We start from the raw sequence: 12,182 nt of genomic DNA on the forward strand, positions 1-12,182 counted from the left end.
CCAAATGCTCTCCTGGGACAGCCAAAACGTTACCTTTTACAGGAATATATATACTAGTATAGAGAGAAAATTTTGAATATTAAAAATTAGCTTCCTAACTGAGGAGGTTATTGTGGTTAGTCAGTACCTGCCCTGAAGACTTAATGAGTTTTAAACTTGTTATGCAGTGTTGTTTGCACTTAGCATTGAACTCAGCACCACATGGAGCTAATTCCTGTTATATTTTCCTCATTGTTCAGATGATCCCAATCCCAGACTAAGTGCACAGGCACAGGCTGCAGAGGATATCCTGGACAAATATAGGAATGCTATTAAGCGAACCAGCCCAAGTGAAGGAGCTATAGTAAATTATGAAAGTGCAGGTAAGAACTTTTGCAGCGCTACCGCCACAACATTACAAAATGGGCAGCAGAAAACCTCTTGGTGATAAAGTTGAACACCCCTTAAATATTCTAGTCAAATGATAGTACTAACATCTGAACTATATTAACACTCTCTCTAGTGCAAGGAACAAGGAGGTTTCTCTTTGTTAAATTTATAATTGCATCTGCGCTGATAGTGGGAGCTAAACCATAATCTCCAAGGCCAGAACTCCTTGATTGAATCAATTGGGAGTTCTCAGTGTTGTTAGTTTATGCATCTCGTTAGTTTATGCATCTCATATTAGCAATTTTTTTTAGAAGAATTGGAAAACAATAAAAGGAAATTGAGACCTAAAACAGAATTATACAGTTCCTTTTAAAAGCAAATTGTACATTACTTATTTTGAATCTTTTAAAATTTACTTTAAAATTCTATTTATTTATATTTTTGATGGATGGATTGACCTAGGTTTCTTTTCCATATAATTAAAAAATCTTCTTGGAAATTAAAAATGAGAAAAAGAAAACAAACAATATAGTACTAGACAGTCAAGTTCCTTTCTATGAATTCTCTGTTGGAATGTTTGCTTAGATGTAATTGGAGATGGTGAGAGTATACACGACTCTCCACGTGATGAAGCCCTGCAGAATATGTCAGCTGATGACCTCCCAGATTCTGCAAGTCAAGTAGCACAGCCACAAGACTCTGCTTTCTCTTACAGGTAAACGTAATCTTTGTGTGTGTAACTTTGATTTTGGTGTTGGATTAAGACAAAAGCTGAAGCCATCTGGTTGATCTGCAGAGAAATCATGATATATACTGTAGGTATCCTAAATTGTATAGTGGAAAAGAATTATTCTCCTGGGGACCAGTCGTATTGTTTCTTACTGTAGACTTCCAGATATTTTGTCCAGTGTAGGTTAAAATATGTAGTTAAATGGTAGGATATCCACCACTTCTTCTGAGTGTATTTTTCAGGGTGTTCGTGCACATTCTCAAGAAGTTTTTCCTAATGTTCCACCTATATTTCCCTCTGCTTAGTCCCACTCTTTTCCTCCTACTCATACTTTTTAGTATGCCAAATAATTTCTCTCTCTCTCTGGGTCTCTTCTTTGTCCTTCTTTCCAGCTCCCTGATCATTTCTGTTGCTCTCTGCCAAACTTCCTCCTGTCTCTTTGGAAATTAGGGGCCCAAGAACTGAATACGGCTGCCTAGGTGCAGTTGCACCACAGCTGTATAGAGAAGGATCTACACCCCTTTCCCATGATGTGATGCCTCCACAAATGCAGTCCAAAGTTTCATTGGCTTTTTGCTGCTATATCGCCTTACAAGCATATGTAGCTGTATGCCCTTTTTCACCTATCATCTGTTTTATTCAGCTTTACTCCATTCTAGGTTTCTCCTTTTTGTTCTACCTCCAGTTTCTTCCAGCATTTAAACCTCCTGTGTTAAAGGGTCTCATACTTATTTTAATGAGCCTGTATAACTTTGGAGTGAAGCAGTTGGTTCCATCTGTCTCTGTGCATATACCATTTAGGATTGACACTTAAAAAAAACCCTCCCATAATTGTATACATTCATGTGGATTCGTGTTAGCTAAAGGAATTAAGATATTTAGTTTGTGTTGGGAGAAAGCACTGAAAGGTAATTCCCTAATGAAGATCCCAGACATCTGGGCTGCATGCCTAAAATAGTATAGGATTGATGTAGAGATGTTTAAATATTATGCACTAGCTAATAAATACACAAGGTGACTGGATTGCTCAGGGGGTTGGTACTGGGATATTGTATCTATGGCTTCTAGGTCATTGCTTTGAATTCAGCCCTGCTTAATAGTAACTACATTCAGTTACTATCAATATCTCTTCAGTAAACTACATGAGTTTTTGGTATCGGTCCAGTTATTTGTGGACTTGTGCCTACATAATTAGGGCATCCTGTATTGTAAGTTCTTTGGGGCAGGGACTGTTTTCTTATGTGCCAGCTTCAGCTTTTCCAATACAGTTCTGCTGTTTTGATACAAACGTCTCTGGCACTTTGGAACTGAAAATGCTCTGTTGCTTATGTAGGCCAAGCTATACTCCCAATGAGAGAGAGCTGTTGCGTGTGATATCTCTAGGCAGCAGTAGCACTAGAGAGATTCTTCTGCCTGCAGCACCAAATGGGCATTGTGTGGGCCTGATTTTGTGAAAATCAGGCTTCTCTAGTTGTCCATCTTTTGCCAAAATCAGTAAGATTCTGTCCATTAATATCTAGAAAGTTTCCTGAAATTCGGGAATTGATTGAATGCAGTGTTCAAAAGTTACTGGTTACAGACAAACAGAAATGCCCGTGAATTGAATGTAGGGCCTCACTTCATTTGTCCAGTTATTAGCAACCTTGACTGTCCCAGTGGAAAGGCCAAAGATTAGTGTTCATAGTCCGAGCATTCTGGGAGGCCGCTCCAGATCAGTGTTGAGGAACATTGTAGAAGAAGCGTGATGAGGTCTGTATGCTGTGCCTGTTATGGATGGAGAATGTCAGTCTTCAGGGTTGCTAAGCTGGACACCTTTCACGAGCATGCAGTTCATTGAAAAGATGTCATTAATTTTAGTTGGTAAAGATTCCGAAAGAACCAAGGTCTGGACTAAGTTTCATGAAGTTGCATTTCAGTACTTACTGAAAGATACCTTTTCAAAAGCTAAGTGTTAAATGGGAGCATTTTGTTTGACGAGCTGAACTAAGTGGCGTATCGTCAAAAGCATCAATGCTGTTGGCACTATTTGAAAATATTAAATCTTTACCGTCTGAGTCTGTTAAAATTGCATTAAAAAGTTTCTAAGAGATTTTAAAAGATGTAAATACTTGTCATTGCAAGTGTGTTTTAAGCAACGCTGTATTTAGAGAAAATAACACTTGCTCTCTTTAGGGATGCAAAGAAGAAACTGAGACTGGCTCTTTGTTCAGCAGATTCCATTGCCTTCCCAATGTTGACCCATTCGACAAGAAATGGCCTACCAGATCACACCGACCCTGATGGTAAATCCTCTTACATGTACAAACCCACGTTTCTCTATTTGACGTTGTTTTTCCTACTCCTACCCTCATCTTCATATTTTCTTCCATGCTTCTCCCACGCATGGGACAACCTGACAAATCCCAGTTTCAGTGTGTTGTAACCAGGTACTTTGGCAAAGTTGTGCTGTAACGTAGTGTAGGCAGAACCCAAGTATCCCAGGGAATAGCCTCCTGTTAAAACATTATAAAATGGAGCGGCAGAGAAACGGTCGGAAATTGAGAGAGGCTGCACTAGATGAGTTAGTGTCTTTTCAGATTAACTCCGCTTTTTGCTTAAAGAAAGTGTGCGTACTGCACATGTATGTAATATATGTATGTGCAGTTCTACGTTTTTACTTGCAGATTTTCCTTTATTTATCCCTTATCTAGGGCATTTAAAGGCCCTTCTTAAATAATTATGGCAAATGAATATCAAAATAACACGAGTGGTGGATATTGCTTAACATGCATCAGTGTAATGGTTTGAAAGTATTATGTGCACCAGCTTTTCCATGCAGCTCTCTCAGATAAAAGCACTCTTTCACCTGTTTTCTGTCTGTGGGAAAAACCATGTAGGCAATAATACTAATTCTGTCATGTTTTTGGTCAGATAATGAAATTGTGTGCTTCCTGAAAGTTCAGTTAGCTGAAGCTATTAACCTACAAGATAAGAATTTGATGGCCCAACTGCAGGAGACAATGCGCTGTGTAAGCCGCTTTGATAACCGAACATGTCGAAAGCTACTGGCTTCCATTGCAGAGGATTATAGGTAATTTGTTTTGTGTATCATTATTAAGCAGTTGCCATGTGCAGGTTTTTATCCATTAGCAGATTGGAAGTGTCCAACTTGGCTTAGCAAAAGACAACTTTTGACATCTCCACTTTCCCACCAAATGCTAAAATTCTCTCTCCTTTCTGGGAATGAACCATAAAAGGCTTGGTATCAGAGGGGTAGCCGTGTTAGTCTGAATCTGTAAAAACCAACAGAGGGTCCTGTGGCACCTTTAAGACTAACAGAAGTATTGGGAGCATAAGCTTTCGTGGGTAAGAACCTCACTTGCAAGTAGTACATCTGAAGAAGTGAGGTTCTTACCCACGAAAGCTTATGCTCCCAAGACTGTTAGTCTTAAAGGTGCCACAGGACCCTCTGTTGGTTTTTACATAAAAGGCTTGAATCTTAAATTAGCCCAACTAGTAACACACTCCAGTAAGAGAATGTTGTTAGGCCAGTTTGAGTGTGCTGCTCTGCACTGGCACACAGGAGACCTGCATTTCGATTCTGCTGCAGTCTCTCACTTCTTGGAGTGGGGGGGCTGTGGAGTCAGCGAGCCAGCATTGGAATTTGGATAGTTGTGTCTTACTGCATACATAGTCTGAGGCACTAAACAGACGGTTGTCCAATAGCTTGAATTCAGGATTTGTTATTCTATAAAACCTAGGAGAGTTGAAGACTCCTCTCATGCCTTTCTGTAACCAGGTTTAGGTAGTGAGTGTCCTACTTCTGTCTTTATTGTGGAATCCCTAATGAGAAAAGCATTTTTAATTTTAGGAAAAGGGCTCCATATATTGCTTATTTAACTCGATGTCGCCAAGGTCTGCAGACCACACAAGCCCATCTGGAAAGGCTCCTGCAGAGGGTATTACGTGATAAGGAAGTGGCCAACAGATATTTCACCACAGTTTGTGTGAGGTTACTTCTGGAAAGCAAAGAAAAAAAGATAAGGGAATTCATTCAAGGTAATTTAATGTAGAGTGTGGGTCATCTGTACCTTTTTGTGTTCAGTATTTAAAAATAAATAGACTGTGCCTCAAGTTAGACTCCTAGAATAGATTTGTTTACTGGTTGAAACCAAGTCTGACTGTGTCTCAGAGGATACAGGGAACAGTTGGTGTTTGGAAAGCTGTATTATGCTTATACATGGGATTCATCTTGGCACAGGGTACCTCAGTCTAGAGAACTACTGCCTTAAAATAACTGCTTTTAAAAATCTATCCATCTATAGAATCTGAAAGTAATCCAAGCAGAGAAACTTAGAGGAAACAAGCAATGCACAGTCATTCCATGGTTTTGGGCTTTGCTGTGCAGCAGCTTCATAAACATTTTCACTGGGCAGAAAGGAGAAATTTGGTCCTGAAAGAATGTCTGAGCTGCTAGGCTGGAGAGAAGAATTAGTAACTGGCTGCAGGGAGGTGGAATTGATAGCTGTGCTTCCTAAGTGGGAGGAACCAAGAGAGATGGCCAGTGGTCCTGTTACCCATTGCATTACCCTGGCTGCATTGCAGGTCCTGTATTTTAGTATATGTTTTGTTACATTAATATGACTATAGCAACAATGCATATTTAATCAGATACAAGACTGGAAAATGGTACACATGGGCTTTCTTAATCTCCTCCCTTCCTAGTGATAATGTCTGGCAGCCTTAATGATATTGGTCCCTATTGGTGACCTTTACAGTAATTACACTTAGTACTTTTCCTCTTCCTAGTGCCCAATGAGGGAGGCAGAAAAGTATCTGTGTTTGGGGGAGATGGGGTGAGTCATGAGAATTAGGTAACTTGCAAACGGCCTCAAATGAAGTGAGTAGTGCAGTGCCAACAGAGTGCTTAGACCACACAGTCTGCAAAATGTATCCTCTACTTTTTTCCAATTTCTTCATCGGAATGACCATGTTCCTCCCCATACTCCGTCCCCAACCCCCCACCCCCAAAGCTACAAACAAGAACCCTTACCCCCATTGACCAGTTTCTGGCTCTACTTTCTGGAAGTGCCATAGAAACTGCTTTCATTTGCCTTTTTAGTTGAATTTCCTCCTTTCGCTTTGTATTCAGATTTCCAGAAACTCACTGCAGCAGACGATAAAACAGCCCAAGTAGAAGACTTCCTTCAGTTTTTATATGGAGCCATGGCCCAGGATGTCATCTGGCAAAATGCCAGCGAAGAGCAGCTCCAGGACGCACAGCTTGCCATCGAACGCAGTGTGATGAATCGCATTTTCAAACTCTCATTCTACCCGAATCAGGATGGAGACATTTTGCGTGACCAGTAAGTGAACAAGATTAGATGTACCTGAGTTATCTCGCAGTGTGTAGAGAAAGAAGCACTGCTCTTTCCAGGAAACAAACTTGAGTGCCTAGGCAGATAAGCCAGCCTTACCACACAACCTCTTTGCTTTGCCTTAATTAATTGTTTACATTAAATAGGTTTTCTGTATGAGAGAGAGAAACTATTTTAGGCTTTTACTTTAGCATCCTATGCAAAGATCTGCAGTCGCAGCACACTACTAAAACCAGAGGAAAATAATCCTAACTGTCTGATTTAGGAACTAGATGATAAACCCTGTAGTTTTGTGTTGCACAGTGGATAATTAAAACCTTCTTAAGGGCGCACACACCCTCCATTTACAGTTTTAGTGCAGTTGGCCATGTGCCTCCTGGGTCTTTCATCTTCCTTAGGGCACCAGGTTTTTGACCGCTGCAGCCAGCATGGTATTGGATTTGGTGTACCATAAGACAGATCCCGCTGTTAGTGAGGCCAGTGCAAACTGACCATGGTTACTATTTGTACCTGATGTTCCAGTTGCTCACTCTTATGTCTGCAGTGTATTGTTCAGATAGGTCTAGTTTATAAACTCGTCTTATTGCCTGGGAAATCCAAAAGGGGTTTTTGCCTCTTCTATGAAAACTACATTTGGTCTCTTGAGGTGGCTGGCGCTCTCCTTTTCTCACTTCACTTTTGTTCCCCCTCTTTTTCAGGGTCCTTCACGAGCATATCCAAAGGTTGTCTAAGGTAGTGACTGCAAACCACCGAGCACTTCAGATACCAGAGGTAACAACTGCTTCTTCCCTCTATTTTTGTATTTAAAATTAGAGGAAATAGCAGCACTTCTCTTCTTAAAGCAGGTGACGTAGCTGTACAATTTACTCCTTGTCCTTGGGTGATACTGTTTGTTATACTCCACTGATGCAACCACAAGTTTGAAGGTGTATTTAATATTAGTCATTGCACAAGTGACAAATGGTAAACTAATATGGAGGGTTCTTCATTTAAAAAAATGCCACTAACAATATCCAACCCACCTGAGCTGACAAGCAGTAACTCTGTAAAAACACCTTTTTTTAAAAGAGATGGCTTAGTTAAAGGGCTCAAGACTCATGTACATCGTTGTTGTGATTTATATTCACCAGGTAAACTAAAATCTTGTAGTATTACCTAGGTTGGAAAGTACTTCTAGTAATCTATATCCCCGCATCGAGGCAGGGATAATTCTATTATTCCCAAGCAATCCCTGATGGACAGATGGTTCAAGTCCAACCGTCCACTCTGAAGCCTAGAATGTCCGTTGAGTCAGTGTGAAGCAATGGAAATAGCTACAAATGGTTGAGAGCTAATTTTGTTTAGAATATCACCAGCTTCAATCATCACTGGGACTTGCATTTTGTTACCATCTAATTTTTTAGTTCTCAGCTATTTTCAGCTTTTTTACACACATGACTTTAAGAATTATACCTGTGCGACGGCACAGGATTTCAGCAACTAGTCCTAGCATAATGGTTTTTAACCTGGATAATACTTCACCCTTTATGCAGCATGTTTCTTCCTCAAATTGCTTTACAACAGTAAATCCTCACAGCGCCCCCATGCAGGAGGGAGGAAGGAACTTATTATCCCTATAAAACAGGTAGGGAGATGGAAACAAAATGAGGTTAAGTGAGTAGTCCAGTGTCACAGGAAAAAGTCCATGTCAGAGGCAGGTCTAGAACTCATGCATTCCTGGCTACCAGTTCAGTTCTTGGTCTGCACCTCTGAACAGGTGAGGGTCAGTAAATCATTTTATATGGAAGCTAGAACTTTATGTCTCGGTCTTCTTCTGAAACACTGTCTTGGGGAAAATCAAAGAAAGAACAAGCTGATTGTGTGCTAATCGCACCATTAATATTACTTTCCTTCAGTGTTGTTTATACACAGAATGAGGGAGGCTTCCTGATGAGGTGTACTGTATCGATTTTGTCCCTTAATTTCCCATTCCTCGGTGTGCTGCTCCCACCTTTAAGTCTCCAGTATTAGAATGCACTGCAGAAGATCCTTAATCGCTTGGACTGACTAGAATTGGAAATGTTTTTCTTCTCTTTAGGTGTATCTCCGGGAGGCACCATGGCCATCTGCACAGTCCGAAATCCGCACAATCAGCGCTTACAAAACCCCACGGGACAAAGTGCAGTGTATTCTGCGAATGTGTTCAACCATCATGAACCTGCTGAGTTTGGCCAATGAAGATTCAGTCCCTGGGGCAGATGACTTTGTTCCTGTTTTGGTGTTTGTTCTGATAAAGGTGAGACTTCTAGCAGATAACATAGATACTTTATAGATAGATATAGGTATGTTTCCTTTAATTCTTGTGGTAAACCATCAAATCCTCTGAAGAGATGTTATGCATTCTATTGACTGTATATCTGATTTAAAGTGCAGACTTCATCTCTATGGCACAACTTGAACCAGAAAGTTAGTCACAGATGGGACATTGTTCTGATTCTATGCAAATCTGGGAGTCAATCAGCTAGAGTGCTGTGCCTCGGTATTTGCCTGTGGCTCAGTTGGTACTGAGAACAGCCTTGCCTAAGGCCAGGTTCCTCATTAGAACTCTGACTTACACGCATTTCCTGACTCAAAAGAACTAGGAATTGGAGGCTGCTCTCTCCTGTGTGAGCTGATAAAATCATAGTCCTTTGTACCAGTGGAAGTCACAGGTGACTGGAGGGAATTTTAAAGATCCTGGGACTCTTTCCGGAGAGAATAAGTGTTAACCTTAGTGCGTTGGCCAGCATTCCTCCTTAGCAAAGCCAGTTCTTGCATATGGTGCTCAAGGCGCTGCTTCTGTGAGTGGAATGGTGTCTGTATTTGTCTGAACAGTCACTGCCCTACCAGTATGTAATATTCAAAACCTAGGCTGAGGGGTGCTTATATACATAACATTCCATTTCTGTTCTATTATATTTGTAACACTTCTCTTTAAAACGTCGGTCTCAAACTTAATTGTGGCATGTACCTTTTCTTTTTCACCCCCAGGCAAACCCACCCTGCTTGTTGTCCACTGTTCAGTACATTAGTAGCTTCTATGCTAACTGTTTAACTGGAGAAGAATCTTACTGGTGGATGCAGTTCACAGCAGCAGTTGAATTTATTAAAACCATTGATGATCGTAAGTGACCCAAAAGGGCACCTATGTAGACAGACTGTTAGCAGCAAAGAGCCTGTAAGAATGTATATCAACTGTTTCAAAGGCTGAAGAAATACTTTCCTTGTATAATATTGTACAGAGTGGAAGCGTTTAAAAAAAATTTTACTAATCAGATTAATTAATTTAACAGGTTTTCTTTCCTCTCTGTTTTGGTTGCATCTTTCCCCCCTTTAGGGATTAGCACGGGAAAAAGGGACCACATTTTTCAGGTATTGTGGATTCTCAAAATCGTTTAGGAAACTCTGCTGTCACTGCCCCTTTCACACACACTATTTTTCCCCTAGGCTTCTGTTGATGTAAATTTGTTCATTTTCTTTGTTTCCAACCAAAAAGATCATGGCAAGCACTTTTAAGAACCTTTCTAGCTTAATACACCTTTTGTAAGAAAACACCAGCTGCACTGAAAGTTTGTAGCAGTTGACATAATTATAAATTGTACTTCACCTATGGTAAAATTAAAACCTGGGGACAATGTAAATATATTATATAATATTTAATAAACTGCAGTCATCTTTGGACTCATTATCCTTTCAACCAGCAAACAAGCAGTTTCTCTCTCCTACAGCAGGTTGTGACATACTGTATTGGGTAATGAGATGACTTCCTCAATAGGATAAGTTTAAAAAGGGCAAACCTAAATATTTATTAAAATTTAATAAAGTTTACAGAACTTTCTGAAACTGGAATTTACAATTCACAGGGCTCTCACTCGAAAGTTTAAAATTTTTGGCTCGGGAATTAGAGCATTTTAAATAAATAGTTTGGATTTATAGAGGAGAGGGGCTGTAAGTTTCAATAGAGAAGTTCTAATATAAAAAGGAATAGTATATACCTTATTGTAATATTTTTCATCTGATGTATTGTCTGATGCATCAAATACTGTGTATACTGTACAAACCCCAAACAGAATTCCTTACAGAACCTGAAACTGTAATATATATTTTGATTATTCACATTAAATACACATGCCAGGGGTTTCAGTGAATGTTTTTTTACTATATGTTCTTTGTATCGTCTTCTCTAGCAGTGCAGGTTTTACTATTCATATAAAATATTTTAAAGTACCATGTTGTCCTTTATAAAACACATCATGAAATCAGTTCACGGAATCTTTGCAAATGTCTCTCACCCCTCTCCCATTTGAAACTGACAATTACGAGAAGAGCAGGTGCACTTCCTTGACCAGCAAAATAATAGAGTTCCCAGAGCTGGCCCAAGCCATTTCTTATATGCCTGTGAGTGGTCACTGGCCTTTGTTCTTGTAGATCTCTCTAAAAAAGGATGGCGATCAATTTCTTTTGTAAAAGGCACACTGCTTAACCCCTTGATGCTGGCATTACTCCTCGCTCTCTCCTCTTCCTCCCAGTGCACATCTCTTTGCTGGCAGTGAGGTGAGCCAGATGTGCTGGCTTTGAGCGGTAAAAGAAATGACATAATCTGCACCCCTTCTTTAAATAGAAGAACAGTTTATATTTCTAAACACTGCTTAAAAATGGGTTGAAGATTTTTTTGTGTACTGGAAAAAGCCAACATACCACATGTTAGAAGCCACGTGAGTTTTTTAAAAAGGGAATCCATAAAAATCTAAGTAACTATTACTTCTGAGAGTCATTAACTGAAATTAGAACAATCTATGTACAGTATTAAGTGATTGAGATGTGATTGTGTTACCCATCTAGGCATAATTCAGTGAAAGAAACCTTTGTTTTCAAGGACTTAATCATTAATGTGTAATTCAATATATCATTTTTATCATGTTAAATAAATCATGGGGAATCAAGTGAGATGGTATTTTTTTTGAAGTTTTGTTTATAGTCTTTCTCTTCTATTATAGACTTACAGGGTACAGCAATACTTTCTAGTAGCAATGGAGTTGCTGTAGTCTGCTTTACTGTGATCTTGAGTCTGAATGGCATTGTAATACTCTAGTTGTTTAGCCGTCATGGTTTTTTGGTGCTAATGTATTGCATTCACCGCCCTAACCAATAACATTCAGCAGCGAAGCACAATACTGCCCTTTAAGAGAGAGCCAGAATTACATCTAAAAGCAACGTACATTTGTTATGCCACAATTCAGAAGTGTTCTGTTGTGTTAAATTATCACTGAGAATTTGCTGTGTTGATATCAAACTACTGACGTACCCTTAATTCTGCAATTTTTGGCTTTTGTGACAGAGAATATTTGGTCTCTAAAACCTGTCGTTTTCTTATATTTAACATTTGGCACAAAGCTCTCTAAGGGGGAGCAAATGATAGTCAATGATTATCATGCATTTTACCTTTTTATTATGAGCAGTCTGGACACAAAGGAGTTGATCTATGATTCTGTGATCAGCTTGATCAGGTCTTCAGGATTTATTCTCTCTACTGGAAAGTTTGTTTTCTCCTGGCAAAAACCATTTTCTTCACATTTGTATCACTTCGCTGCTTTTCTGTATAGAAAAGTTACTGAAGAACTTGAACAATTTTTTAAATGGTAAATATTTGTATAAGCCCCAATATAGGTGAGAATCTTCACAGCAGGATGGTCCTTTGCTTCTTTTTT

The 12,182-nt window shown here is 39.5% G+C and overlaps 1 protein-coding gene across 8 annotated transcripts in view; it reads left to right on the top strand.

The window, feature by feature from the left end:
* The window catches only part of GAPVD1 (GTPase activating protein and VPS9 domains 1), a 64,758-nt gene extending 53,337 nt beyond the window's left edge, over positions 1 to 11,421 (top strand). For all 8 annotated transcript variants that reach the window (XM_065571927.1, XM_065571930.1, XM_065571928.1 and 5 more), the window contains 9 exons: positions 240 to 362; positions 955 to 1,084; positions 3,272 to 3,381; positions 4,010 to 4,169; positions 4,950 to 5,137; positions 6,231 to 6,444; positions 7,155 to 7,227; positions 8,534 to 8,731; positions 9,466 to 11,421. In XM_065571927.1, the coding sequence (XP_065427999.1) occupies positions 240 to 362; positions 955 to 1,084; positions 3,272 to 3,381; positions 4,010 to 4,169; positions 4,950 to 5,137; positions 6,231 to 6,444; positions 7,155 to 7,227; positions 8,534 to 8,731; positions 9,466 to 9,606 (1,337 nt within the window). In that variant the 3' untranslated portion in view covers positions 9,607 to 11,421. The remainder of the gene's footprint in view (positions 1 to 239; positions 363 to 954; positions 1,085 to 3,271; positions 3,382 to 4,009; positions 4,170 to 4,949; positions 5,138 to 6,230; positions 6,445 to 7,154; positions 7,228 to 8,533; positions 8,732 to 9,465) is intronic.
* Positions 11,422 to 12,182: the final 761 nt, after the last annotated feature.

Source organism: Chrysemys picta, chromosome 18 (genome assembly GCF_011386835.1).
Source record: "Chrysemys picta bellii isolate R12L10 chromosome 18, ASM1138683v2, whole genome shotgun sequence".
NCBI classification, from domain to species: domain Eukaryota; kingdom Metazoa; phylum Chordata; order Testudines; family Emydidae; genus Chrysemys; species Chrysemys picta.